General features: G+C 49.6%; 1 protein-coding gene across 1 annotated transcript; it reads left to right on the top strand.

Moving 5' to 3' along the window:
- On the top strand, nucleotides 1-27,159 carry MMP23B (matrix metallopeptidase 23B). The gene is made up of 8 exons (XM_006119207.5): nucleotides 1-516; nucleotides 7,417-7,562; nucleotides 11,906-12,045; nucleotides 15,552-15,719; nucleotides 22,032-22,196; nucleotides 24,891-25,001; nucleotides 26,161-26,287; nucleotides 26,901-27,159. Exons 1-8 carry the CDS (start codon nucleotides 346-348, stop codon nucleotides 27,073-27,075), a joined length of 1,203 nt encoding a protein of 400 aa, XP_006119269.2. The 5' UTR covers nucleotides 1-345; the 3' UTR covers nucleotides 27,076-27,159.
- Nucleotides 27,160-27,267: the final 108 nt, after the last annotated feature.

Here is a 27,267-nt window from a genome sequence, read left to right as displayed (position 1 = left end):
CAGTCAAAGGAAGGAGTGCATGTTCATCCCAGCTTGCTGTGCTTTGCTGGGTCCTCCTCCAGCCCTAACTTTCAGCTCCAGTAACTTGATACTGCTTGGCCGGGGCTAATAGAATCCCTCGCACATTGGAAAGCGGCTTCATGTACAGTCTGCATTTCTTTTTTAAATTGCTTTTTGAAAGGCTGCTGGTGGTTCTGCACACGTTGGACTGCAGAGCTCCTTGCAAATGCTCCAGATTGCAACTGCGAGCCGGAGGATTACCAAGCAAATCCAGAAATTGATTCTTTTTACCCCCTCTCTTCCTCTTTTTTTTTTTTTTTTTTTTTTTTTTAATTCAAGGCAGACATGGCTCAAATGGAAGGACTTTCTGCAGAGAGCATCAAAGACTTTCTCTCATCCAGCGAGGAGAAGGGTGGGCGATCTAAATCTATTGTGGGATTTGTTTGCATTTTCCCTCTAGTGGCTTTGTTGGTTACTCTGAAAGATCCAGTTGGAGCTGCAGCTCAGAAATTTCAGGTAGGGACAGGATCAAATTCTCAGATGCTTGGAATAGAATACAGAATATAGAAAAAGTATGTGGGGGGGGATGAACTTGTGAACTTGTGGGGTGACATAAATCAGCTAAAAACTCCCCTATGGGTGGCTTGTCCACTCCAGTAGCTGTGGGTAGTGACTCCCTTCTTCTTCTTCTTCTTCTTCTTTTTTTTTTTTTTTTTTTTGCAAAAGGATCTGAAAGGGAAATGAAAACCCCAAAGATCAGGGTCGGATGCTGATCAAAGATTTCTAGGGCCATGCCGAGTATTTTCTTTGCTATATCCAACCTGTAAATAACCCTTTAAAATACTTGGAGTTTCTCTCCCACAATCTGGCACGTGGCAAAACTCTTCAATGTGGGAGAGAACACAAGCAGCTGGTGACCCTCCGCTCTGACAGCCCCGTGTGATGTGGCTTTCTGCATTTCCTGGCCTTGTAGCCCCACTGCTCTTTCATGGGAACGCGGCGCTACTGACTGACAGAAGCGCTAGAGCCAGAACCTGTTAGTTGCTGTTGTGGCAGATTCATCTTTTACAGTGCTGGAGGCAGGGTCTTCGGAAGCAAACTGGGATTCCTGGGGAACTAAGGCAAAGAAAGGGGCACCCAGAAGCCAATTTAAATGTTGCTGCTTATGTCACATCATGAAATGCCTCTCTTAACTCACATCTCCTCTGGCGTGTGTATGTATTGCCAGCTGACGGCAGTGTCCTATGCTGCTGCATATGCTCAGTACTTTGCCACTGTGAAACTGGTTCTAAGCTCTATAGCTCCACTAAAGTGTCAGTCATGGAAATGGGACTCTCTGAACAGGCCAGAGAGAACTAGGAAAGAACTAACGTCTGTGCAACTTGAGAAAGTGAATGAATTTAGACAAGTGTGGGCAAGTGGACTGTGCCGTAATGGTAAAGGGTGGGTAGTATATTGGCGGATACACGTTCTGGATGCTATCTCTGTATTTCTTGGACCTCATTATAATGAGTAGAACTGGCCCTGATCCAAATGCATAGGTCTGTCTACCCTCAACACCGGTGGGTATGTGAAGGCTTCTCTCAGGTGGAAACGGGCCCCATCTTTACAATGGGCTGACCTGCAGCCTAAATCAGAATATTCCCAACAGGTTTTACGTTACCTGCGCTAGGCCTGATTCTTCCTAGGGGGACATTTACACTGCAATGCTATTTCAGGATACCAGAGTATCCCAAATAGCTATCCCGTGTCTTAACAGCAAGCCCGTTATTTTGGGCTGGCAATTCTGACGTCCCTGTAAATCTCATTCTGCGAGGAGTCAGGAGCATTTTGGAATAGCGCTGTATTTTGAAATCTGGCACTGTGTAGACAGCACCAAATGACGAAATAAGCTATTTCGAAATAGCATCAAAAAAAGATACACAAAGGCTACGTCTACACTGCAGGGCTACGTCTAGACTGGCATGATTTTCAGGAAATGCTTTTAACAGAAAAAGTTTTCCGTTAAAAGCATTTTCGGAAAAGCACATCTAGATTGGCACAGACGCTTTTCCGCAAAAGCACTTTTTGCGGAAAAGGGTCCGTGGTCAATCTAGACGTGCTTTTGCGCAAAAAAGCCCCAATTGTCATTTTCGCCAGGACTTTTGCCTGAACGGGAGCAGCATAGTATTTCCACAAGAAGCACTGATTTCTTACAGTAGGAAGTCAGTGCTTTTGCAGAAATTCAAGCGACCAGTGTAGACAGCTGGCAAGTTTTTCCAGAAAAGTGGCTGATTTTCTGGAAAAACTGGCCAGTCTAGACACAGCCCAGGCGTTTTGCACAAGAACACACATTCTTGCACCAAAAACGTGCGGAGCGTCTACATTGCACGCACGTTCCTGTGCAAGTAAAGTTGGAAGAGAGGGCTCCTTGCGCAAGAAGGCAGTGTGGACGGGCAACAGGCTAAAATGGCCATCAGAGCTTTCTTGCGCAAGAGAGCGTCCACACTGCCATGGACGCTCTTGCGCAAAAGCAAATGGCAGTGTGGATCTGCTCTCGCGCAAGACCTTTTGTGCGAGACGTCTTGTGCAAAACCGTTCTTGTGCAAGAAGCCTGCAGCTTAGACGTAGCCAAATCGCAGAGCTCAAATTGCATAGCTTATTTCAAGTTATGGTGCAGTGTAGACACACCCTTCCTACTGTCACCAGGCCAGGGCTGGGGAGGAGAAGAGGGCTTTAAGCCACCTATTAAACTTTTATCCTGGGTCAATGTCTGGCCTCTGGCATTAAGTCAGTGCAGCTTCAGGGCTGCTGTATTGTACACCGTGTTTCCCACGTATCCTGAGAAACCGACAACAGCAGTGTGACCTCTGACTACACACACGCAGCTTGCTCTGATGCCCCGGGACTGGGACAGCAGCGGGGTAGAGTCCCTGTACTAGCTCTGTGCCTATGGGGCAGCCCACTGTGCAGGGTATTCGCAGGGAGCTGTTTGCACCCAGTTTTAGGGCCTGCTTATGCTGCCAGAGTGGCTTAAAAGGGCCGGAGTGTAACCCGAAAGTGGCACCATGAAAGCCAATGAGATTGTGCCTGCCTTAAGAAAAGCAGCTAAGGTGAAACACAAGCACACAGGGCTTGCTTAATGCATTGCCGTCTGTAACCTGCATGGGAATCCTTGAAGAACAAAGCACCGGATTAGTTATTATCCCGGCTGTGGTGTCCTGCGCCCAGCACTGACCAGTCCTTGGCCACCTCAGCCCTTTGAAGTTCTTGCATTCAAAGAAGTCTGGGGTTTACACATGCTCCCCAAAGAACGGGAGTCAACATCACGAAACAGGGCCTGACGCATAGCTGAGCTGGCACAAGGCCTGTCTCCCAGAGAAGACAAGTGGGACTGCCAGGTTAAGGTTCAACCTACATTTGGGAAAAGGGGGAGAAACCAGATCACCAGCCAGGGCCACCAGCAAGATGGACACAGAAGAGTTGCTGCTTCCCAGCAAGGATGGGGTCTCTCCTGGGCTTTTGACAAGCCACGTTAGCTAACGGGAGGCAGCGCTGTCTGGTAATTAGAGCATGGGCCAGCAGTCAGCATGCTTGGGTTCTGTCTTGCAGCTGCCACTTGTTGTGTGACCTTGGGTCTGTTTCATTCCTCTGGGCCTCGGCACCTTCATGTGTGCAGTGAACATAACTCTTTGCCTTCCATGCAGGGGGCCTGTGAGGCTTAATCAAGCCACATCTGAGAGTTATTAGGCATATTGATAATATGTTGTATCAGTCTGACATCCTACAAATACGGCATTTTCCCAATATGTGTCCTTCACCCAAACAACGAAGGCAGTTAGCATGCTGACTGGCATAGGCTCGGGTGCAGGCTTTGAAGAGGGGGGGATGCCTCACCCCAGGCTAAGTCTCTACGGGTATGTCTAGACAGCAGCGCTGTTTCAGGATATGTCCAGTATCCCCAAATAACTTTTTCTGTGTCTTAACAGCACGCCCATTATTTCGAAATGCATCGAAATAATGGGCTTGCTATTCCAATATCCCAGTAAACCTCATTCCATGAGGATTAAGGGACTTGTCGGAATAGCATTCTATTTCGAAATGTGGCGCTGTGTAGACAGTCTATTTTGAAATTTGGCACTATCTTGAAATAAACTCAAAGTAAGTTATGCAATTTGCGTTGCTCAAATTGTGTAGCTTATTTCGAGATAGCGCCACTGTGTAGATGCACCCTAATAGTATGTCTACACTACAAGGCTACGTCTAGACTGGCATGATTTTCTGGAAATGCTTTTAATGGAAAAGTTTTCCATTTTTGGAAGAGAGCATCTAGATTGGCACTTTTTGCGGAAAAGCGTCTGTGGCCAATCTAGATGCGCTTTTCCACAAAAAAGCCCCGATCACCATTTTCGCGATCGGGGCTTTTTTGCGGAAAACAAATCTCAGCTGTCTACACTGGCCCTTTTGCGCAAAAGTTTTGCACAAGAGGACTTTTGCCTGAATGGGAGCAGCATAGTATTTCCACAAGAAGCACTGATTTCTTACAGTAGGAAGTCAGTGCTTTTGCAGAAATTCAAGCGGCCAGTGTAGACAGCTGGCAAGTTTTTCCGGAAAAGCGGCTGATTTTCCGGAAAAGCTGGCCAGTCTAGACACAGCCCAACAGTATTTCAAAATAAGTTATTTCCGAATAATAATTCCCGAAATACCTATTTCAAAATAGCACGTCAACACTACAGGGCAGCTTTGAAATTAGTCCCAGGCAGGCTCCTCTAATGTGGATGCAGTACCTCGATTTAGAGCCCCAGGAAGTACCGGGGAGTAATGACTTTGAATGGCTCTGGGGAGTGATGTGTCCATTCTCCCGCTATTTCGAGATAGGCGTTATTCCTCGTGAAATGAAGGTTTCTTATTCCAGATGGAGCCTGTTATTCTGAAATAATTTCAAAATAACGGGCTTGCTGTGTGGACGCTCACCTTGTTTCAAAATGACGCTGTAGTGTAGACCGTGCCCTTAACAAATGCTAAACTGAACTACTTACAGGTACTTAAACTAACGGAGATAACTAGCTACAGCACAACAGAGAGGGAAGACTAAGCTAAGGCTGGAGCAAGCTCTTCCTAACACCCTCACTGGGGACAATAAAGAACCTGAGAAAGGAGGGGTCCGGGAGCGCCCTACACAGTGTGGCATACATGCGCCACTCCAGGGGGCGCTAGGACCCCTGGCCTGTATGGCCACTGCCTGGGGAAAATCTACTAGCACTGGTACATGGGGCGAGCACACATACCTATGCTGAATGGACATGAGCAAGCACGCCAAGAAGAAACAAGCAGTCTATGAACCCTAAAGCTAGGAGGCTGAGGTGGTAGAAGATTGCTCTGTCACCCCCCTCATTTTCCCCCCCCACCTCCAGAATGAAAAGAGCCAGGCCTCTTGCCTAAGCCAATGAAGTCGGGGACGGCAGCAAAGTAAAGGGCTTGCTTGTCTTGTTTTTTGAGGGTCTTCAATGCATCCGCTGCTCCAATTTACTTTTGGGGAGTTTCAGGTTCACAGCCCAACTTCATAAAGGGCTCCCGGCAGAAACGTGAGCCTGCCTGACTCATTCATCCATAAGCTTCTGGGGGTAGCCAAGTTAGTCTAGAAAGAGCTACCAAACCATTTGCTGTTTTTTAAGTTTATCCTGTACAGACTAACAAAACACATAGATGGGATCATGAGCTTTCATGGACATAGCCCACTTCTTCAGATGAAGAAACACCCGGTAAAAACTCAGGTCATCTGAAGAAGTGGGCTGTGCCCACAAGAGCTTGTGATCCCATCTATGTGTTTTGTTAGTTTATGAAGTGCTACCAAACCATTTGTCGTCATTCATCCATGTTACAGCTCACGTTAGGATGACACCAGAGACAGCTGGCAAAATAAAACAAAGTGAGAACTTTCCAGGAACTGCTGCAATCCCTGTGGCCGCAGATTCAGGCTACTTCTGGGCCACCTGACACAAGTTGGGGCTGTACGGAGGCAGCTCTGTAACTTACACCACTGATGGGAGGTCGCCTAGAGAGCAGAGTTCCACTGCTCTGGATTCTGCTCTTCCTGCCCGGCCCCGTCCCAAGAACGCTTCTCTGCACACCGAGGCTGGGGATACAGGTTGGACCCTCTTGGTCCGGCACCCTCCGAACCTGACTGGTGCTAGATGAGGGATTTTGCAGGAGTAGGGGAGGTCATTTCTGGCCCCTCTCCAATGTCAGCCCCACCCCCTGCCTCACACTGGCCTTCCCGGCTTCCCCTCTCCCCTACCTGAGCCGAAAACCGGGCTTCCTGGCTCCTGGAGCCCAGCTTAGCTGTACATTGGCTCTGCCCTCCCACCACCACCCAACTGGGCCACATGCTGGGCTCCTACTCACCCCTTGCATCATGCTAGGCTCCCCTTCCGCATCGAACCGGGCTCCTGACTCCCCCACAGCATGCTGGGACGCTGATTCTGAACCATCCATGGTCCAGCCAAACCAGAAAGTCACGATTTATAGAGGTTCAACCTGTATTTGAAGATGTCACAATTCCCAGGGGAGTTTCCAGGTTGAGAGGAAATTCTCCACTGACCTACTTCACAGAGGCCTTAGCAGAGTAGAAAATCCAGCCAATAGATGTCAGCGACAGAAACGGCCTGCGAGCACCCATCTAGTTCCTCGTCATCAGGAGAGAACTCCTCTCTTGGCCATTCCTGGTGCTTCGCCTTCTTGTGGCGCAACCGCTGCAGAGTCGTAACTAGCTAATTTGGTGCCTGAGGCGAGACCATCCTCAGCGGGGGCGGGGGCGCTGACGTGGCGCGAGGCATGAGCAAAGACAGAGTAGTAGCTGTCTTTTCCGTGCCCTGCCCCCCCCAGCTATGCGCCCGAGGCAAGTGCCTCGCTCACCTCGCCCTTGTTACGGCCCTGAACCTCTGGGGCATTCTGGGTAGTCTGCCAATGTACATCTTGCTGTGTGCTTCCTATGCTAATGTGGCGGGGGTTCTAGCACAGGAATCAGGTCCAGACGCAGGAATTTCGGGGAGGAGGGGATGTGCGAGTTGTGGGAAGGAGGCTGGTAGCGCACTGCCTCTGCCTTTCCCAGCCTGGCCGGAATTGGCCCCATGGTGGACCATGAAGGACCATGTGGGGAGGGGAGTGTTTGCACCCTTCGCACACACCCCCGCGTATGGGCCTGGGAATGGACACTCTAAAACGTATTTCCAGGTACAGGCAAGGGAAGCGCCGGGAGGGGCAGGGGAGAGAAATGTTGGGTTTTCACCAGATCTCCTCATGGGGTGCAGTGTAGAAAGCCTGCAGCATCCATTGCTGCTTTGGGAGGGACAGGCAGGGGCCCACCAGTTGGTACCAACATATGCAAGTGCCCTCACATGGGCTCAAGCGCCTCTGACCACCTGTTTGTCTTTTAAGGAAGACACCATCTCGCCCAGCCTCCAGTGGGTGGGTGCCCCGGCTCTCCAAGGCCTCGCGCTCCCACACTTCCCCCGTGCCCGGAGAAAACGCTACACGCTCACACCGGGCCAGCTGAAATGGGACCACTTCAACCTGACGTACAGGTATGAAAGTGTGCGGACGCCACGGGTGCCCGGTCTGCAGCGTCTCTTTGGGCCTGCCTGCCTTTGACACTTGTGTTTTCCTGCTGTGGAGGTGCGTGCTAACTGATCTGCTAAGGAGCAGTGGACAGCCGGGAACAATTCATCACCCAGACACACATTGGCATAGGCTCTATTCAGACAACTCCTGCTAGGTCCCTCCCACAGGTTGCACAGATCATTGGAGCCCTACAAATCCACTTTGTATCCACAGGTATCCACGCCCAGAGATGAGGTAGCCGTGGGCAGATATGGAGCTACACAGGGCTCTACAGAGCAGGACTCATGATATAAGGAACTCATGCATGGTGTGACATTCATGGTATGATGCTTGCTAAAGCAGGGGTGGGTAAAAGGGCCTCTGTGGGCTGGACCTGGCCCACAAAGGCCCTGCCGCTCCCCCTGCCTCCAGGCCAATCAGGGGCTGGGGGAAGTGCGCGAAGTCTCCTCCCGCCCTGCCCCCACCCTGAAAGGAGTGCACCGTGCTTAGAAGTGCTACACGCTCCTGGCAGGGCGGGAGGAAACCTCACGCGCTCCCTCCGCCCCCAAACCCTGATTGGCCTGGGGGAAGAGGGTGAGCATGCGAAGTCTCCTCCCACTCTACGAGGGGTGTGGCACTTCTAAGCACCATGCACTTCTTGCAGGGTGGGAGGACACTTCACGCACTCCCTCCACCTCCACTCTAAGCACATGCTCCTTTGCAGGGCGAGGGCTGGGAGTGAGAGACTTCACATGTTCCCTTCCTCAGGCTCTGATTGACCTGGGGACGGCAGGGGGGAGTGTGCGAAATCTCCCCCCTTCACCAGGGGCACAGGGACCTAGAGGGAACCGCCCGCTGTTCAGAACAGCTGGTGGTTCTCGGGGGGGGGCGGGGGACAAAGACTTTGCGCACTCCCCCAAGCCCAGACCAATCAGGGTCTGTGGAAGCACAGAAGTGTCCTGTCCCCGCCCCTTCTGCCTGAGGCCCCATCCTTTCCGTGTCAGCCCCGGGGCCACTTAGAAAATTTCTGAAGTGGCTCCTGGTTAAAAATTATTGCCCACCCCTGTGCTAAAGCCTGCAGAAACCTACAGGTTGCCATTGGGTAGGGTGCTGCTCTGGGTTGACACCCCTACACTTCCCTTTGACCACAGGACCGAGCCAACCTTCCAACCCTCTCTGGGAAAGACATTTGGTGTCAGTTCATGCTGGGTGGGCTCAGTGCTGGCTGAACTGCTCCCCAGGAAGGTGACGGTCCGATTGTCATTGACTGCAGTGGGAGCAGAGTTAGACCCACGTGAGTGCTACAGATACCCCACTGTGCTCGTGGCAGAGGTGGAACTTTATCTTTCAGATTAGACCCTAAAAAACCCAATGGCTGCTAGGAAGGTAGCATGTCCCGGCTCATCCCACCAGAATGGAGATGTGCCACACGGCCTAAGGCCGAATTTCCTGCCCACACACGGGGCTGTCCAGAACGCTGCCTGCCCCACACCGCTCTGGACGTGGTAGAAGTTTGGAGCAGCTGCAAAGTGAGAGAAGACCTGTTTTGGAGAGGACGGAGCAACGTGTATGTACAATGAGGATGGTATTTTCCTCTGTGAAATTGCCAATCATTCAAAGACCACATGGCTACGTCTACACTGGCCCCTTTTCCGGAAGGGGCATGTAAATTTCACGAGTCGTCGTAGGGAAATCCGCGGGGGATTTAAATATCCCCCGCGGCATTTAAATAAAAATGTCCGCCGCTTTTTTCCGGCTTTTAAAAAAGCCGGAAAAGAGCGTCTAGACTGGCCCCGATCCTCCGGAAAAAGTGCCCTTTTCCGGAGGCTCTTATTCTTACTTCAAAGTAAGAATAAGAGCCTCCGGAAAAGGGCACTTTTTCCGGAGGATCGGGGCCAGTCTAGACGCTCTTTTCCGGCTTTTTTAAAAGCCGGAAAAAAGCGGCGGACATTTTTATTTAAATGCCGCGGGGGATATTTAAATCCCCCGCGGATTTCCCTACGACGACTCGTGAAATTTACATGCCCCTTCCGGAAAAGGGGCCAGTGTAGACGTAGCCCATATTTGTGGGACCAAAAGCTTAAGAGACTCAATTCACCACTAGCATAAGCTGGCGCAAGACCTTGGACTTGGTGACATTGCCCCAGGAAAAATGGCCCAGTGTGTGCGCAGCACAGTTGCATCGAGACTCTACCAAGACAGCACGCCCCAAACTTGAGCCAAAGCAACGCTCTCGGGAATGACCCAAGCCTAAGTCTATTGGTCAGCCCCTCTGCTGGCCCAGCTCCAAAGTCAGGCAAACTTACACCACTTGTGGAGCTAGTCCTTTCTTGTTCCTTTCTGGCCTCCCCACAGTAACTGTGACGTGTTCAGGCCTTACGCAAAACGCCACGAAGGCACCAAGGGAGGAATGGCTTCTGGCCAGCCAACGCTGTGCCCATCAGAAAGGCAGGCCAGGCATGACAGACAATGGCATCCATGTCCCGAGAGGTGCTTTGCTTCTTTGGGATACTGGGGAGCAGTAAAGAGACGTCCTGGATGGCCGGTCCTGTTGAACGTTTGTGCATTAGCTGTTTAGATACAACCAGTGTGGCCTGGGAATCCCTCCTGAGTCAGCTGAGGCCTGGCAGGTGCGACCTCGCTGCTCTGGTGCATCTCCAGCAGGAGGCCAGGGGTCCGGATGTGGTTTGCACCTCAGCCTTGGCAGGAGGCCTTAGGTCTTGCTAAAGAAAGGCCCCTTGTTAACATCCTTGCTGAGAGGGGAGGGCGCCCTTCTGAGAACTCCTGAGGTGTGAAAACATTAGTCAGAGTAATATGTGGTGACAACCACCCCTTTATAACACCCCCCCTCAACCTGGTCTGGCCTTTAAAGTGCAGCGAGCCCACTCTGAAGTGATCTTACAAGGCAGCAGCTGCTGCTCAGCAGACCCGGATCTAATCAGACTGGGTTTGGAGACCTGAAAGTGGCCTCCGGCAGCAGGGAATGCCTGTCGCTGCCCCCGCCCTGCACTGGGAGGAGGGTTGTTTCGGGGCAGGGAGGATCTTGCTCCCTTTCCAGCTGGGAGGCTTCCCAGCCCAGCACTGAACTGGATGGGGGAGTCTCATCTAAACCAACAAACAAGCCAGGGAGGAGGATCCAGTGATGTTTGCATTTAGTTTGCTGTAGGCAACGGACAGGAGGGGGGTTCTAGCCGCCTGTGGCAGGGGCTTCCACCTTGCCCCTTTCACCTTGGCAAGGGCCCGGGAACAGGAGGTCCGGAGGCCCTTAGAAAGGGACTGGGTGAGCATTGCAGTGAGCAGCAGGCCCAGACTGGCAGTGCTACTGTCTGGTCCCCGGGGTAGCACTTCCATCCCAGTGTCTCCCCGTGACTTGTCAGGTGTCCCCCTCCTCCTGCACCCACTGCACCATCCCGACCAGCACTAGGTCAAAGCCCCAGAGGGACAATGTGCCCAGCAGCCATTGCGGGGGGGAGGGACCTTTCCCCCACAGTCTGGCTCGTGGGGTGCTAGATTGTCATTGGCCAGAGGACCAGTCCTTCCAAATGGACAGCAGAGGTCAGTGCTGGGCAGCCGCCAACCCAACCAAATCACGTGGGGTGCTGCAGAACAGCACAAACCCTCCCTCCCGCCCGGAGGAGAGCAGTGAAAGCTGGAGCTGGTGGTACCGTGGGCAAGAATTAAGAGCCAATAACTCATTGTCCACCAAGCATCATGGTACCTCCTCCGCAGTGGACAGGGCTGGGCAAGATGCGGCCCAGGGGTCGGATCTGGCCCAAACACTTGGATCTGGCCCCTGGACTGTATCTGGCCGCTTTCTATTTACATCCTGATGCCACTGAATTTCCAGGCGGTGACTCAGGCAGCAGGATCCTATTTAAATGGCTCCCGGTCATGGCACTTCCCCAGCAGCGGCTGGAGCCGCGAACCCTTCACTGTGTTTTTAATTCAAAGCCTCAGGCAACCCAGGAAAGAGGCTAGTCCCCAGCCCCAGCCCTTTTGCCCCAGGCCCCGCCCATTCCGGGGCCAGCCCTGTGATCATGTACCAAAATGTATTAAGTGGCCCCCCCATGCGAAAGTTATTGCCTACCCCAGGCTAAAGAGTCAATCACCCTAATTAAACTACCCGCTGTTCTGCAACTAGGCCTCGCTCTGAGCCCATAAAGTCAACAGAGACGCTCACCGATTGCAATGGGCTTTGGACTAGACCTCTAGTCTAGTTCAGTGAAACATTGAAGATGGGAACCTCCCCTGGTGAGTAGTACTGGGACCTTCAGCTGATGAATGGGGACGTCTAGGGTCTATTTGACGCCAGTCTGTGTCCCTGCAGAATTGTGTCCTTCCCAAGAAACCTCATCAATGAGAGCGACACGCGGAAGGGACTGGCGGTGGCTTTCAGAATGTGGAGCAACATTTCACCCTTCAACTTCAAGGAGGTGCCACGCAGCTCGACGAGTGACCTGATAATTGGTAGGTCGGCACAACCCTGGGGTCCTGCACTGAAGAGAGAGTGGGCTCTGGCCCAAGGCCACGTCCTGTCTCCAAAAGGGGGTCTGTGTTCCTTTGGTGGCAGAGTTACTGAGAGGTCTGGGTTGAAAGAAACCCGAGTAACAGAAGAACTTTCGGGGTAAGACCCAGGGGTCCTGCCACTGGAATACCCCTCCCCATAGCACAACCTGGACCACGCCCTCTGGCTGGTCCTGGTGATGCAGCCTCAGACCTGGGGTGCACCTGCCTTCTCTCTGGGAGGGATCTACTTCAGTGTGTTCAGCAAAGGAAGGGGCCACAGTTGCCTGTGACCCAGGGAGCTCAGACAGTGAAACCTCCCCGGGATTATGCCCACTTCACAGATGAGGAAACTGAGGTGCAGAAAAGGGAAGTGACTCACCCAAAGTCACAGAGGGAGCCTGTGGCAGAGCCCGGGACAGGGCACAGCTCTCCTGGGTCCTAGTCTGGTGCACTGACTGGTAGCCATGCTGCCTCCTGGTATTTTTTTTGTAGAGATGTCCCAGTGGCCTTCCATGGGCCCCAGGAGGGACAACACCTCAGCAATACTCTGTTCGCCCTGCTTCCTCTTCCTCGTGCAGAGCACGGGCCTACCTGTACATTTACATCACACTCCTCCCCATGGTTCCTGGGCTGCTCTTATAGGTACAAGCGCAGTAACTGAAGAGGAAGTTCAATGCAGATTCTCCTTCTTGTGCTAGCAGTGTTGCCTAGTGGCTAGAACACTGGAGTGGGACTCAGGAGACACATGCTCTATTCCCAGCTCACCATTGGCCTGCTGATGCCCTGGGACAAGTCACTTCACTTCTCTGTGCCGCTGGTCTGTGAAAGGGGGCTAATGGTGCCTCCTTTGCAGTGCCTTGAGATCGCCCGATAAACATACTCGACAAGAGCGAGCTGCCATTCTTCTCTCCCCCACACCCTGCCAGCTCTCCAAATGCTCCATGCTGTTCTTGGAATCCTATTAGAATCACAGAACACTAGAATTGGAAGGGACCTCGAGAGGTGATCGAGTCCAGTCCCCTGCCCTCACGGCAGGATGAAGCATCATCTAGCATAGTTATTCCTCGTCTCTGGTTCCTTTTTCACCATCCACTGTACCATTCCTTGCAAAATCAGACCTCTGCTCCAGGACTCAGCTGCGCATGGGTTTGTTTGTTTCTTTGTTTCTTCCTTTACCATTTCCCTTTGTTCCACCTAAGCTGCTAGGCAGCTTCACTGGGTGTCTTTCTAAAGTGCTCAGTCCTGGGCAAACACAATAAAAAGTTTAATCCTAGGTCATCTGGTTAGTTTCACATTCTAGATGTAAATTCCTCTCAGGATTTATGGCCCTTGGGAGACGTGATGATTCCTTCCTGGGCAGACTGCGGTATCGTTGGGATTTCCAGCGAAGTTTCCATTGTTTCACAATATGTTTTTCACTCTGCTATTGTGTGACACCACCTGAAAGCCTATGATCCATTGCTCTAGGGGCCTTGCCTAACAGAGAGCAAAATGCTACCACAGAGGCGCTCCACAAAGCAGCCTGAGAAATAGGACTGACACACATGTAACTACAGCGCAAACCTGAAAGCCAAGTTCTACACCATGGCCTGGAACAAGCCACTTAACCTCTCCATGTCTCCGTTAAATCCAGATTTAAAATGGGAACACTTATTTGACTCCACGGGCATTTGTGAAAAGCTTTGGATGGACATTCATTGCAGGCAAATGGTTATAACTAAATACACCTTTCTAAGGCCATGTCTTCACTAAATGAAAGATCCACGACGAAGTGATCCATCTTCCGGAGTTTGATTTAGCCAGTCTAGTTAAGACTCACTAAATTGAACTCAGAGGGCATCCCCATTGGCAACAGGTACTCCTGCTTCTGCAAGGAGTAAGAGAAGCTGATGGGAGTGTTTGCTCCGTTGACCCACCGCTGTAGGGACGGTGGGGAAACTGGTGATAGGTTAGCTCTGAACAAGACCCAAAAATTCAAAGGCATTTACAGCAGCAAATAAAGACCAGAATAATCCAAGCTGCATTGGATGACAGAGTTCACACTGGGCCACGCAGGGAAGCAGAAAGTAGCGTTGACCAGACCGGGTAGGGATCTGATGCACTGGGATAGGGGAAGTGGTTTCATGTGATGGGAGGTGGACATTAGGGATGTAAAATCCCATTTAATCAGATAACTCTTCACTGGTTAACCAATTAAGTGGCATCCTGTGGACAGGGGGCTGCTGCCTCCCAACCCCGCTAGGGATGTTAGATATCAGGTAATTGAATATTCGAGTAACCGCATGAGTTCTTATTGGTTACTGGACTATTCTGTCGTCCCTGGGGGCAGGGCTGGCAGTCAGTGCATTCCTTGTCCTGTTCCTGAAGAGCCCCTGACACCCCACGCTGCTGCCTCTCTATCAGAGAGACAGCAGTGTGGGGTGTCAGGTGAGAGCTGGTTTAAAAAACAGCTCCCCATACAGACTGGCTCCCGCTTGCTGCCTCTGTATTAGAGGCAGCAGCATGGGGCAGCAGCAGCCCCTGTCTGCAGGGGGGCTGAGTTCCCTGCAGATAGTGGCTGATCCACGGCAACAATCCCTGTCCACGAGGGGGTCTAAACTTCCCGCGGAGAGAGGGATCAGCCTCTGTCCGCAGGGAGCTCCAATCCCCCGTGGACAGGAGCTGCTGCCACAAAGTAGCCTGGGCCCACCACAGACAGAAGCTGCTCTGTGGTAGCCTTCCCTGCCCTCACTATGCTTTTAAGACAGCTCCCCCTGAGCACCGGCTCCTGCCTGCACCCCCCCCCCCACTGCCTCTGTAGGACACAGCATGGGGGAGGCAGGCAAGTCCGCAGAGCCAGCTCCCTCATCTTTCCTGCCTCTGATACAGAGGCAGCAAGACAAGAGGAATGTGTGTAGCTGACAGGATAAACTGATAAGCCAAGGCTTATCAGTTAATCGTGTAGCTGGCCACACACTGATGCTCCAAATCCTCGCAGGGCTGCCAGCCTGCCCTGGTGGGACTTGAGCAGCCCCCTGCCTGCAGCTGGCCACGGGCTACTTCCAGGTGTTGCTTAACCGGTTACTGTAACCGTTCATATCCATAGAGGGCACGTTGAGCTGTGGTTGCTGGTGTCCATGCAGTGCTTAGGCTCAGCATTTGATTGATTGGGTCACTGCCTCCTTACTGCCCTGATTTAAAAAGCAGGCGTTTCCACTTGGTGGCAAAACAGGAGCTCCTGAGCTTAACTTGTGTCCTTTGAAATCCGCCCTAAATCCAGTGTCACCCCAACACCTTAGAGCTGGACCGGATTTATATTATTCAATGCTTATTCCTACCTGTCTCTTTATCGTTGTTTTCCCTTCTGTGCAACTGTAGCATGGAAAACGTACATGTTTTAGAATATGGCCCTGAGATTCTCTCCCGTTTGAGTCCATGTATGTGTGAAGGATCCTGACTAGCCTTATTGTATGTATTCTCTTTCACAGGCTTCTATTCCATAAACCACACGGATTGCCTGGAGTCACTCATCCACCATTGTTTTGATGGGACGACAGGGGAGCTTGCCCATGCTTTCTTCCCCAAAACTGGGGAAATCCATTTTGATGACCATGAATACTGGATATTGGGAAACACCCGGTTCAGCTGGAAAAAGGGTATGTGACTGGTCTTGGAGAGGGTCTGCTTCTCAAGAGATTGATTGCATTTTTTCATCGTGATGTTGCTTACTCTTGGAATCCTGAAAGGTTCACAAGACACAGATGCCCATGATATGTGGCTGTTAGGGATGGACCCAGGTTGAAATGTTTGGTTTCAGACTGAAACTTCCCCAGAGGTTTGAGGCAGTCCCTAGTAGTTAGGAAGGCACTGTATCAGTGTCATAACCAAGTCTGCAGGAGCCAGCATTTTCTAGAGACACTACCTTGGATGGACGTGCATGCTGTTGACATAAGTTGTTTCACCTCCATCAGTTCAAACCTTCAGAAGATGTTTCCAACCATGATTCATTTTCCTTGGTGCACATGTGAAACAGAGTGATGAACCGGCAGCTAGATAGATTGCCATTGTCCCTGCAGGAGAGGCTTTGCTGGAATAGAATTGATCACTTTGTTTATCAGGGGTTTACTACAGTAGGGGCCAATATCTACCCACCTTTCTTATGCCAAGACTGCAGGAACTTGAGTAGAACTCCTTGTGCAAGGCGAGCAAGATTTGGCCTTAGGCCTTTATTTAGGTGCAGAGTTTCTCCCCGTCTAACCAGTACTGGGAGAGACAAAAGGAAAGTTTGGTATGATTTTTGTGGCTGTTGGTTTGCTGGCTGAACTCCAGCCATGGCCTGTTTTGGTGGCAGTTCCAGCTCTGAGTAATTCAGTGGGCTCCAATCACATTATAAACAATTGGGGCTGGCGTCAGCCCAAGCAGCTGCGCTAGCTCTGGGGAAGGCCACGTTATGTTACTTTGATTTCTTGGCACAGCTGTTCACATTTTTGTGGTCCTCTGTAACCAGCTTTCCTGCGTGCATGCTCATTTTCAAGCTTGTGGGCACCTAAAGATATCTTGGTTACTTTTTTTTAAAAACAATATCTAAAGTAACATTAAACTACAAGCAGATGGTCCCTGACCAATCAGCAAACTCAATTCATTTTAAAAGGCAATTGTTATATCTTTGATACACAGCTTTTTTTGTTTTTACCAAAAAAGAAGGTTTAAAAAAAACAAAAACAAAGAAGCAGGGTAGGAGAAACTTTAGAAATGCATCCAATGTTTCTATCTTTTTATGATTCTAGCAAATGGTCTTTTTTCCTTTTTCGTGTGGGTAAGAACACATGCGCTATATATATGATACATATGAAATGTGTATAATGTTGCATATATTATGTATAAAACACAGATGTGTATATGCCAAGACTTTTTAAAGAGACCAGTGATTCTGGGTTTTCAATGAGACATTCTTAAAGGGACTTGACTTTTCAGAGAGCAATCTTCTAGTCTTCTTAAAGCAGGCTCATTACAGCATTTCAAATGAGGCCCCCAAAATCTCTAGTTGCTTTAAAAAGTATTGACATTTTATTCACACACACACACACACACACAATTACATGAGCAAACAGCTTACATGTAAGTGAAGGACTGCGAACATCAAGGCTCAAAGGGAATTACTTATGGCTTGTCTGTATGGGGACACTTGGGGAAGTCAAAGTATGTCTGCACTCGAGAGGCAACATTGACACAGTCCCATAGAGTAAACATAGCCTACACTGACAGAACGAATTATACTGGAGGGAAAAATTAGACTGTCGGGGAAAATCTGCTGAATTACTAGGCTAGAATAATTTCCCAAGGGAAGTGGTGGGAGCACTTGCGACATGTTATGGTTGAACTGGATAAAACACTAGAAAGAGTTCTGCAGTGATGGCAGAAGTGATGACATTCACAGCTATGCACAGCACCAGCACAGACCTAGACACCATCTAATTCGCCTGCAGTAGACGCACACCAGAGTGCTTATCCCGTGAAATGGGAGGTTCAGAATGGACCACTTTTGAGGTTGGAATCACAGACTCTAGGGATCAACGTTTCAGGTTTCAATTTAATGGGCCTAGCAAGGACCCGCTAAAACAAATGCTGAGTGCGCCCAGTACTGCAGGAGGTCATAAGGAGTAAGGGAAATTGCAGTTTCTCCCATCGACCTCCCGCAGTGGGGCCACCACAGAAATTAAATCTAAGGTACTTGACTCCAGTGCCACTATTCTCATCACTGGAGTTCATAGAATCACAGAACACTAAAACTGGAAGGGACCTCGAGAGGTCATCAAGGCCAGTCCTCCGCCTTCACGGCAGGACCAAGGACCATCTACATCAGGCCTGATAGATGTCTATCCAACCTGCTCTTAAATATCTCCAGTGATGGAGATTCCACAACCTCCGTAGGCAATTTATTCCAGTGTTTAACCACCCTGACAGGAAGTTTTTCCTAATGTCCAACCTAAACCTCCCTTGCTGCAATTTAAGCCCATTGCTTCTTGTCCTGTCCTCAGAGGCCAAGGAGAACAATTTTTCTCCCTCTCCTTGTCACACCCTTTTAGATATTTGAAAACTGCCATCAAGTCACCTCTCAGTCTTCTCTTTTCTAAACGCGCTCTGTGCTCACCCCGCTCACCCCGTCTCTGGGAGTAGGCAGGCCCAGCTGTTCCCCCCAGCCACCAGGGAGGGCAGGGCCAGGGCCATATCAGCCCTGGCCTCTCACCCCTCCCCCCCCAGCCTCTGGGGAGGAAAGCATGGGCCTCTGGGGCCCCCCGTACCTCTCCCCTGCAGCCAGTCTGGGCCCCTCAGCCTCCACTCCACCGGCCAGCAGAGAAGGGCCAGGGCAGCACAGGCCATGTTCTCTCGGTCCCCTCTGGCCAGCGCAGAAGGGCTGGAACGGCACAGGCCACATTCTGAGCTAATTGGGTTAGCAGCAGGGAGGAGGGAGACAGAAGGCCGGAAGGCTGAGGGACTGCAGGACGCAGTGTGACATGATATCACTCTGTCATCCCCACAGGAAAAATGTTTTTTTTTAATATATAGAAGAGACAAGCCCAGTTCTTTCAGTCTTTCCTCATAGCTCATGTTCTCTTTAATCATTCTTTGTTGCTCTTCTCTGGACCTTCAATTTCTCCATTGAAATGGACCTTCAATTTCTCCATTCTCTTGAAATGCGGTGCCCAGAACTGGACACAATACTTGAAATGAGGCCTCATCTGAGCAGAGTAGAGCGGAAGAATGACTTCTCGTGTCTTGTTCACAAATCCTGTTAATACATCCTAGAATCATGTTTGCTTTTTTTGCAACAGTGTCACTCTGGTGACTCATATTTAGCTTGTGGTCCACGCTGACCCCAAGATACCTTAGAGTTAAAGTTGAATTCCCTCCCCTCCCCTTCCCAGTGTTGACCTGGCCTCAATAAAGCAGCACCATGAGATTCTTCTACCTCCCTCCCAATATCAGCTGTGTCCTGGAGAAGGGGGAGAGGGAATTTCAGGCTCTACAGTCAGTCTTGGGCTCTCAGCTGAGGCTGCCTGCTGTGGGGGAGGAAAAGGGTCGGGAGGGTCAGTTGTAGGTAATATTTTTGAGGACTTGTCCAGTGACTTACAGCTAATCTGAACTGTTGCCTTCAACAAGCATCTGCATCCTACTGCGAAAGTCATCCAGTCCTTCCGCTTATAATAGAGTAGGATCTATGTGCAGTCGGACTGTGGTCTTGAATAGATACTGTAGGAAGTCTCAGAGGGGTAACTGTATTAGTCTGTGACTTTAAAAATGACAAGTAGTCCTTTGGCACCATAGAGACTAAAATTTATAGGCTCATGAGCTTTTGTGGGTAAAACCCTAGGCTTAGGTGGGAATTAAATTAGGCATAGGATCTGGTGCTGGCCCTTTGTACAGGGCTGATTTTCACCCCAATCTTTTCCCCTGCCACTGCAGAATTATCTCAATTGTTTTTTGACATCTTCAAGACAAGGATTCTTTTTATTTTGTCTTTTTATTTTAACCTGTTGCAGTCTCAAGAGCATACAGACAACAGGATTGGGAAGCTAGCTGGGAGAGGGAATTTCAATAGTCATCTAAAATTTGTAAGAACCCTTTTCCCCCCTCAAAGCACAACAGAAATGTAATCAAAATAAAACCTGGGCACAAGAACCCTGAAATGCAGTTGAAATACGTTCTGTGGCAGCGTGACGGTGATAATAAAAATCAGATGGCCAATTTCATGGGTGTCTGCTATTCAGCAGACCATATACTTACCAACTGGTAACTTGATTTTCTGACTTTTTTGTTTTTCTGCAAGCAGCTGCTGGTACAATGTTAACCGTGTTTGGCTTTACAAGCATTCGAGTGGGTGAGGGTTTTTGTTTAAGAAGGTGACAGAATCCCGAGACATCAACACCAACCATAAGGCTCCCTAAAAGCTATTTACAGGAAATAAGGGGTCACTGTCCATTTTTCAGCTGTCTTCAGACTGATGGGTACCAAGTGGAGAACAGGTTACAGCTATTAGGGATATGTGGGGAACTGAAGAACTAATGTTCCTAGTCAGCCCACCACCAACGCTATGTCTACACTGGCAGGTTGTCGCGCCAGAAGCATGCAAATGAGGCTAAGCGTGGAATATCGCCGAGCCTTATTTGCATACCTAATGAGCCACCATTTTTGCGGAAGAGGCTCTTGCGCTAGAAGGAGCTGTCTACACAACCCGCCAGTGTAGACATAGCCCAAGGGGGGGAGGGGGCAAAGGGGCAATTACCCAGGGCCTGGAGTTCCCAGCCACCACTGCTGCTATTGCAGCAGCAGCCAGAGCCCTGGGCCCTTTAAAATGTTGCTGGAGCGCTGCGGTGCATGTATTGGGCAGCACCGAGGGCTGGCTGCCCCAGCCCCACCCCTACTGGCTGAGGTCCCATCCCTTTCAGGGGTGTTAAGTACCCCTCCCCCCACTTTGCCCAGGAGCCCAGCAAGCTTGTGGCCTCACTATTCCTAGCTGTGGACAAGAGCTGTGTGTGTCACAATTCAAGTAAAATCTTCATTCCAAAGTCTCTGTTGTGGGGTACATACACCCCATCCCGAGAGGGGGCAATCACAGGGCCGGGCCCTGCTTGCATTGCTGTGTCAGTCTGTCACCTCAAGGCAGGGTGGCCCAATGGCCAGAGTCTGTCAAGCCGCCCTTCTTTGCAGGGGAACACGTCGTCCTTTCCAGCATCCAGCCCAGACTGAGCTTTGGGGCTCCCTTTTATATTATCCCAGCACTTGGAGCAAGCCCACTATAGCTGGAGGATGGAACTGCCTCCGCCCACAAGGTATTAACCCCTTCCAGCCCAGTATGGAGTATGCACAACCCATCACAGATTCACAGAGCGCAGAGAAGGGTTCTTTGCCTAAGGCCCACGACAGGGAGTCAGAAGATCAGAATTTTATTTTTGGTGTCTCTGTGACAAACTCCCAGGAGCTAATGTCCCACACTCACTGGTTTGACAGCTCTGTAATGCCACTGATTTCAGTGGCGATGCTTCTGATTTGCAATGGCTTGAAGGAGAGATCCAGACCGACTGTAATTGCCTGTCTGCAAAATAGTGATGATAATAGTGATGGTGCTGCCAGGCTGACTTCGCTAAGGGCTATAAAGCACTGGGTGAGTCTCAAATAGATAATTCTCCAGAAGGGCTGAAGTAGCTGGGTGCACACATGCAAGGTAACGTTACAATAGACAGGAATGAGAGAGTCTCTCATCCACCATCCAAAGGTGACTTGAGCCACTCCCCTCCCAAAGTAAACAAGCACTCTCAGAGATTCCCACTTACAGAATTAAGCAACTATGCAAGATGTTGTCTTTTTCCAAGAGCTGCTCTAGTTCAACCACAAACTGACTCCATGCAGAAATTGTTGGAGATTCTCTAACCTGGTTCGTGAAAGAGATACGGGTTGGTGATTTTTAACAGAAGGGTGATTATAACCTCTATCCCTGCTGCTCACAGTCTCCAAGTTACTGTCAAAGAGTTGCAGTTCAATTCTATATTTTAAGGGCACACTAAGGACAGAACAAGAACATCACCTGCCCAGTAGGGGTTATATCACCTGTGTATGAGGGACAATCAAAGCAGTGTGCTTTCTATATGGCTAACAGTTTCACATGCTAGTTAGAGCATGCTGCTGTGGAAATAACAAGGGAGAACATTGGCAGGGACACACAGGCCTGGACAGGCTGGGGCTCCACCTTCATTTTAGCCACAAATGTAGCAGCTTCAATGCAAACTCTTACAGGCAAAGCTGCATGAAGCCAGCATAGCAGCTGCCGATCCACTGGAGATGGAATTGGGGCAAATCTCCAGAGCAGATAAAACAATTCTGAACAAAACAATTGCTGAGCGTGGTTATACGTTAAGGTGTGTGAACAGAGCCAAGCTGCGACACTTCTGTTGTTGGTTTTCCTTTTCCAGGTGTTTGGCTTACAGACCTGGTACACGTAGCAGCTCATGAAATCGGACACGCCCTGGGACTCATGCACTCCCAGAACTCCAATGCCCTGATGCACATCAATGCCACTTTAACTGGGAAAAAGACCATCTCCCAAGATGACGTCTGGGGGATTCAAAGACTCTATGGTGAGAAGAAAGGGTCTGTTAAGTTGCCGTTGCTGTTCGTGTAAAGCAGTGATTGTCAAATAACAGGTCACAACCCAGTACTGGGTCGCAGAAAATCAGGCAGTGGGTTTCCTTGCGGCAGGGTGACTGGAGGGCTGCTAAGGTCAGTTTCATGCCTGTCCTGGCACTGCGGACTGTGCCCGCATACTGAAACCCTCTGGCCCACCCTACCCCCAGCTTGCAGTCCAAACCCCTCTTCTCTGGCCCCACCTCAGTGCCCCCATTTCCAGGCAAAGCCTTCACCCCTTCATTCCTGCAGCCTCACGGTAGAGCCTGCTCTCCAGACAAAAGATTTGTTGGGTCATGGCCATCAATACCAGGGATGTTCGATAGCGTGTAATTGAATAGTCATGTAACAGCATGAAATCTTAGCGGTTATACTACTATTCAATAGTCCCAAGGGGTGGGGACCACAGCCAGTATGCTCCCAGCCCCACTCCCAGGGAGCACCCTGCTATCCCATGCTGCTGCCTCTTTCAAACCAGCTCCCCATGCAGATCAGCTGCCTGTCACCCCATGTTACAGAGGCAGCAGTGCAGGGTAGCAGCAGTCCCTGTCCGCAGGGAGCTCGGATGCCCCGTGACCAGGAGCTGCTGCAGCAAACAACTTCTGTCCATGGTGAGCCAGGGCTGCTGAGGACAGACACTGCTTCCTGGCAGCCTTCCCGGCAGCCTTCCCTGCCCTGCACCTCTCATAGAGGGTGCAGCATGGGGGAGGGTGGCAGGCATCACTGTGGAGATGCTGCTGGGGGGGGGGGAAGGCAGGGGGGACAGGCAGGTCCTTGGAGCCAGCATGCACAGGGAGCCTACTTCAAAGCCGGCTCCCCACATTTATTGGCTATCAGAAGCAGTAGCGGCGGGGGGAGGATCCGGTGCTCAGGGGGCACTGGCTCCTGGTTCCCCCACCCCCTTGCTGCCTCTAAAATAGGCAGTAAGGAGGTAGGGGTCCAGGAACTGCATGTAATCATCCAGGCTTATTGGTTAATTGTGTAGTCGACTACACACTGACATCCCTACTCAACACAGGCATGGCGTGCGGGTTGAGAGAAAAAGTTGGAAAACCACTGGTGTAAAAAAATAGAGTAAAGGCCTGATCCTAAGCAGCACTGATTTCCCTTCGCCCTATCGTGGCTTTAATGGGAGTCGGGGGTGCTGTGTGCCTGGCCAGACTGGACTCTGATTTCACAAACAAAGAGGTTTTGGTGGGTAAGTTCTGTAGTTTCCCAGTCAGCAAGTTCACTTCTATGCTACTTAACCTCTTACGCTACTCTCAGAGGCCAGAGAGGGTCTAGGCAAGGCAGAGCAAGGTGAGCTTCCTAAAACATGTAAGCAAATTTACTGCTGTAGCTATTGGGAGGGGATGGAGGAAATGTTTGACTCCCCTCACCTCTGCAAAAAATTGTTCTTATTCTGGGTACAAGATTGACAGGCCTGAAAATGCACAGAACAAGAGAAAGCAGTGCCAATGCAAGGTTCTCCGGTCTGCTCCACCAACGTACCTCAGCCTAGATTTGTGACCATTTCTCGACTCCATGGTTGTTCACATCTTGGCCCCATTAGTCCCACTTTCAACTGGGAGAGGTCAATTATCAGGTCAAGGGCAGCACGTGCATCCATGAGTAAAGTAACAAACACAAACTTACAATGCAACTCCCCAAAATCTTGTTCCTTCAGCTTATGAACCTGGAGAAGTGGCTTGTGCTGGTACGTGCTCATCTGCTAAATTCAGAGCTGTGTGGGAAGGAGACTGGCACATGTGAGGAGGAAGGCACAAAGTGACTGCCAGTCATCACCAAATTAATTTAATAGGCAGCAGGTTTAAAACAAACATAAGGAAGTTTTTCTTCACTCAGCGTAGTCAACCTGTGGAACTCCTTGCCAGAGGATGGTGTGAAGACTACGACTTTAACAGGGTTCAAAAAAGAGCTAGACAGACTCATGGAGGTTAGGTCCATCAATGGCTATTAGCCATGATGGGGAGGAATGGTGTCCCTACCTTCTGTGTGTCTGGAAATGGATGACAGGAGAGGGATCACATGACTATTTACCTGTTGTGTTCCCTTCTTCTGGGGCATCTGGCATTGGCCACTGTCGGCAGACAGGATACTGGGCTAGATGGACCTTTGGTCTGACCCAGTATGACCGCTCTTATGTTCTTATCGCTTGGAAGTCTGGACTATAGCTTATTTACAGCATGGGAAGGCAACATGACCAAAGCAAGACCTCCCCACACACCAAACTGGCACACAGCAGGAGAGCAAGCTTATCTTGGTAACTAGTGTTTTTTTTTCAAGGGTTCCTCAAGCCAGTGCTCACAATTACATTGCTCTGCACAGCCATTTATGCCAGACTGGCACATAGTACGCTGACATTAAGGTCAGAGCTGCAGCTGGTGTCACAGCTCCACGGAAGTCAAAGGGATCAGACTGTCAGCTGGAGCAAATTGTCACAGCTCCACAGCTGGCCTTGCCTACTGCAAGTTACTTCATGTCTGTTAATGAAGAAGTGGGCACTTTTCTATAGTTATGGGGTGTGCTTGTTTTAGGCTATCCTAAACCCTTCAGGTGAGAATGGCAAATCAGACTTACGTGATGTGAGCCAATGTCATTTCATTGCACACTTAATGCACCTTTGATGCTTTCTCCTTTTATTTCAGGCTGCACAGACAGACTATTCCTATGTCCACTGTGGACGCGGAAGGGTTTCTGTGAGACTCGTATGAAGCTGATGAAAAAGCATTGTCCCGCCAGCTGTGATTTCTGCTACGGTATCAGCTCCTCTTGTAGGGTTACGGGTCATAAGAGTTGACAAGAGGGACAAAGTTAAGCTAAGTTATATGTGAATGATAGTGACAAATGACAAGACTCTTTCAGACCAAAGAATTCAGCAATGAATGATGTCCCAACACACTAGCTTTGCCTATTGCATTTCAGCCACATGTTTTACAGAGTATAGAGAAGTCTGCTGACCTGGTCTAACTTTCCTAAAGCCCTGACAGTCTCTGAACATACACTTGTTCCATTTATCTCAGGCTACTTCCCTATCTAATCCTTTTTGGGAAGTTAACTGCTGGGGGCGACATTCAGAGATGAGGTATAGGGCAGCATCGCTTACACAACAATGGGACAGAAAGCGGGAATGTTGTGAGCTAAAGCAGGTTGGTCTAACTTATACTGTGCATCAGCTCTGCCCTTGGCTCTCTGTATCTAACTCATCCCTCTGGAAATCTGGAAGCTACAGAATTAAACAAATTCCAGTCTATTCCCTGGAAAAAGCATGTAATTAATTGCACAGTTAACACACTTTGGCTCTGAAGAATGTAAGTCAAGGAGACCAGCACAAAAGCATTGGTGGTAATACTGAATTGCAGATGAGGTATCATTATGTTAACAGGCACTGCTACTTCAGTGTACATGCTATGATGCAATATGAACACATTTGTTAGCCTGAACCAAAGGAAAAAAGGCACTTGAGTTGTGTAGTTCCATTTGGACTGGAGCTAGATAGTTAAATCTAGTAACAAAGATGTCTGTGTGACCGAAATGCTATTCTAGTTTACATAAGCTGTTTCCCTGCAAAGATGCTTGTATGAATCCAGGATGTGAGATTTTAAACCTTCTTCTTCCTCCCTGCTCCCTTCCCCACACCAGCAAATAGCATGAGACTTGCACTAAACTCACAAGTATTGGCAAGGGCGTGATGATGGACAGAAGCCCACCCATGTCATCTTGTGCCACTGAAATGCCCTGGGAGGTGCTATGTGTGATAGTCATGCCTTTCCAATACTGGCTTCTTTAGGAAGAAGCTGCGAGGAACTACTATACAGAAAAGGACATCGAAAAGGCAGCGTGGTTATTCAGAAATGCTTTGCAATGGGACAGACTGACTTAGTTGGTTTTTTTCCCCTCCCCTCTCCTGGTGGCCAGAATTCCCTTTTCCAACAGTAGCTCCAACTCCTCCTCCACCCAGGACGAAAACCAAGATTGTTCCTGAAGGCAGAAATGTCACTTTTCGCTGTGGACAGAAGATTATTCATAAAAAAGGCAAAGTTTAGTAAGTGCTCCTTCCTCATTCCAATCCTTTGGGGGACCCTGCATTTTACAGACAAAATAATATCAAACATACAGAAATCATGTTCTGAGTGAGTTTTTCTTTGAATAGGAACGGATGTCACTGGAGTAAATCTTCGGACCTTTTTTCCATATAGAAGTGACACTACAAAGTAGCAGTTTACTGACACCTATGGCATTAAGGCTTCTTTTTATAGCCATTAAAATGACAAAATATCACTTATTTGTATTGCAGTAGTGTTTAGGGGCCTTGGGCAAAGAGAAAGAGGCTGCTCTGTGGGAACACAAACAATCCCTCCAACAAAGCTCTTACAATTTAAGTATAAGACATGAGAAAATCAGGAGGAGACAAACAAAACGAGGGAGCACAAAGAACAATGTAAAATTTAGCCCAGTGGGGAATGCTACAGTAGAAAGGAAGGAAAGGACTGAAGGTTTTTTTTGGGGGGGGGGGGGTGATTATTACTCTATGGTGTGGTCTTGTCTGTGCTAGGACATAAGCCCAATGCAAATTTTTGCCAATACTGACAAGCCCCCTAAATGCACTATGATCCATGCGCTTTGTGTTTTAATTTTCACTATTTTTCTTATGACAGCTGGTATAAAGATAAGGAGCTTCTGGAATACTCGTATCCAGGTTACTTAGCTTTGAACGACGACCACATGAGCATTATTGCCAATGCAATTAACGAAGGAACCTATACCTGCATTGTGAAGAAAAAGCAAAGAATCCTGACTACCTATTCCTGGAGGATTAGGGTTAGGCACTAACAAGGGACTTGAATGACAATTTCAAGTACTGCTAGTTATGTTTCAGACAAAAATCCCATCCTCTTCCGCATTTTATGTTTAACCTCTGGCAGAGCACTCCAATCAGCTGCTACCATTGGTTGGGCAAAAAAGTAGGATGCTGGGACTTGACTGAAAAACTCTCCTCCAAGAGTTTAGTATTAAAGAATTTAT

The sequence above is a fragment of the Pelodiscus sinensis genome, chromosome 24, assembly GCF_052426305.1.
Source record: "Pelodiscus sinensis isolate ZL-2025 chromosome 24, ASM5242630v1, whole genome shotgun sequence".
Taxonomy (NCBI): Eukaryota; Metazoa; Chordata; order Testudines; family Trionychidae; genus Pelodiscus; species Pelodiscus sinensis.
The sequence above is the reverse complement of the archived record's forward strand: the minus strand, read 5'-3'. Positions and strand labels throughout refer to the sequence as shown.

Excerpts from the sequence above, each read along its gene's own strand:
- MMP23B (XM_006119207.5), top strand. The coding sequence starts at position 346 with ATGGCTCAAATGGAAGGACTTTCTGCAGAGAGCATCAAAGACTTTCTC. Across the intron at positions 15,720-22,031 it reads CCGGTTCAGCTGGAAAAAGG|GTGTTTGGCTTACAGACCTG; the intron begins GTATGTGACTGG and ends TTCCTTTTCCAG. Across the intron at positions 22,197-24,890 it reads GGGGATTCAAAGACTCTATG|GCTGCACAGACAGACTATTC; the intron begins GTGAGAAGAAAG and ends CTTTTATTTCAG.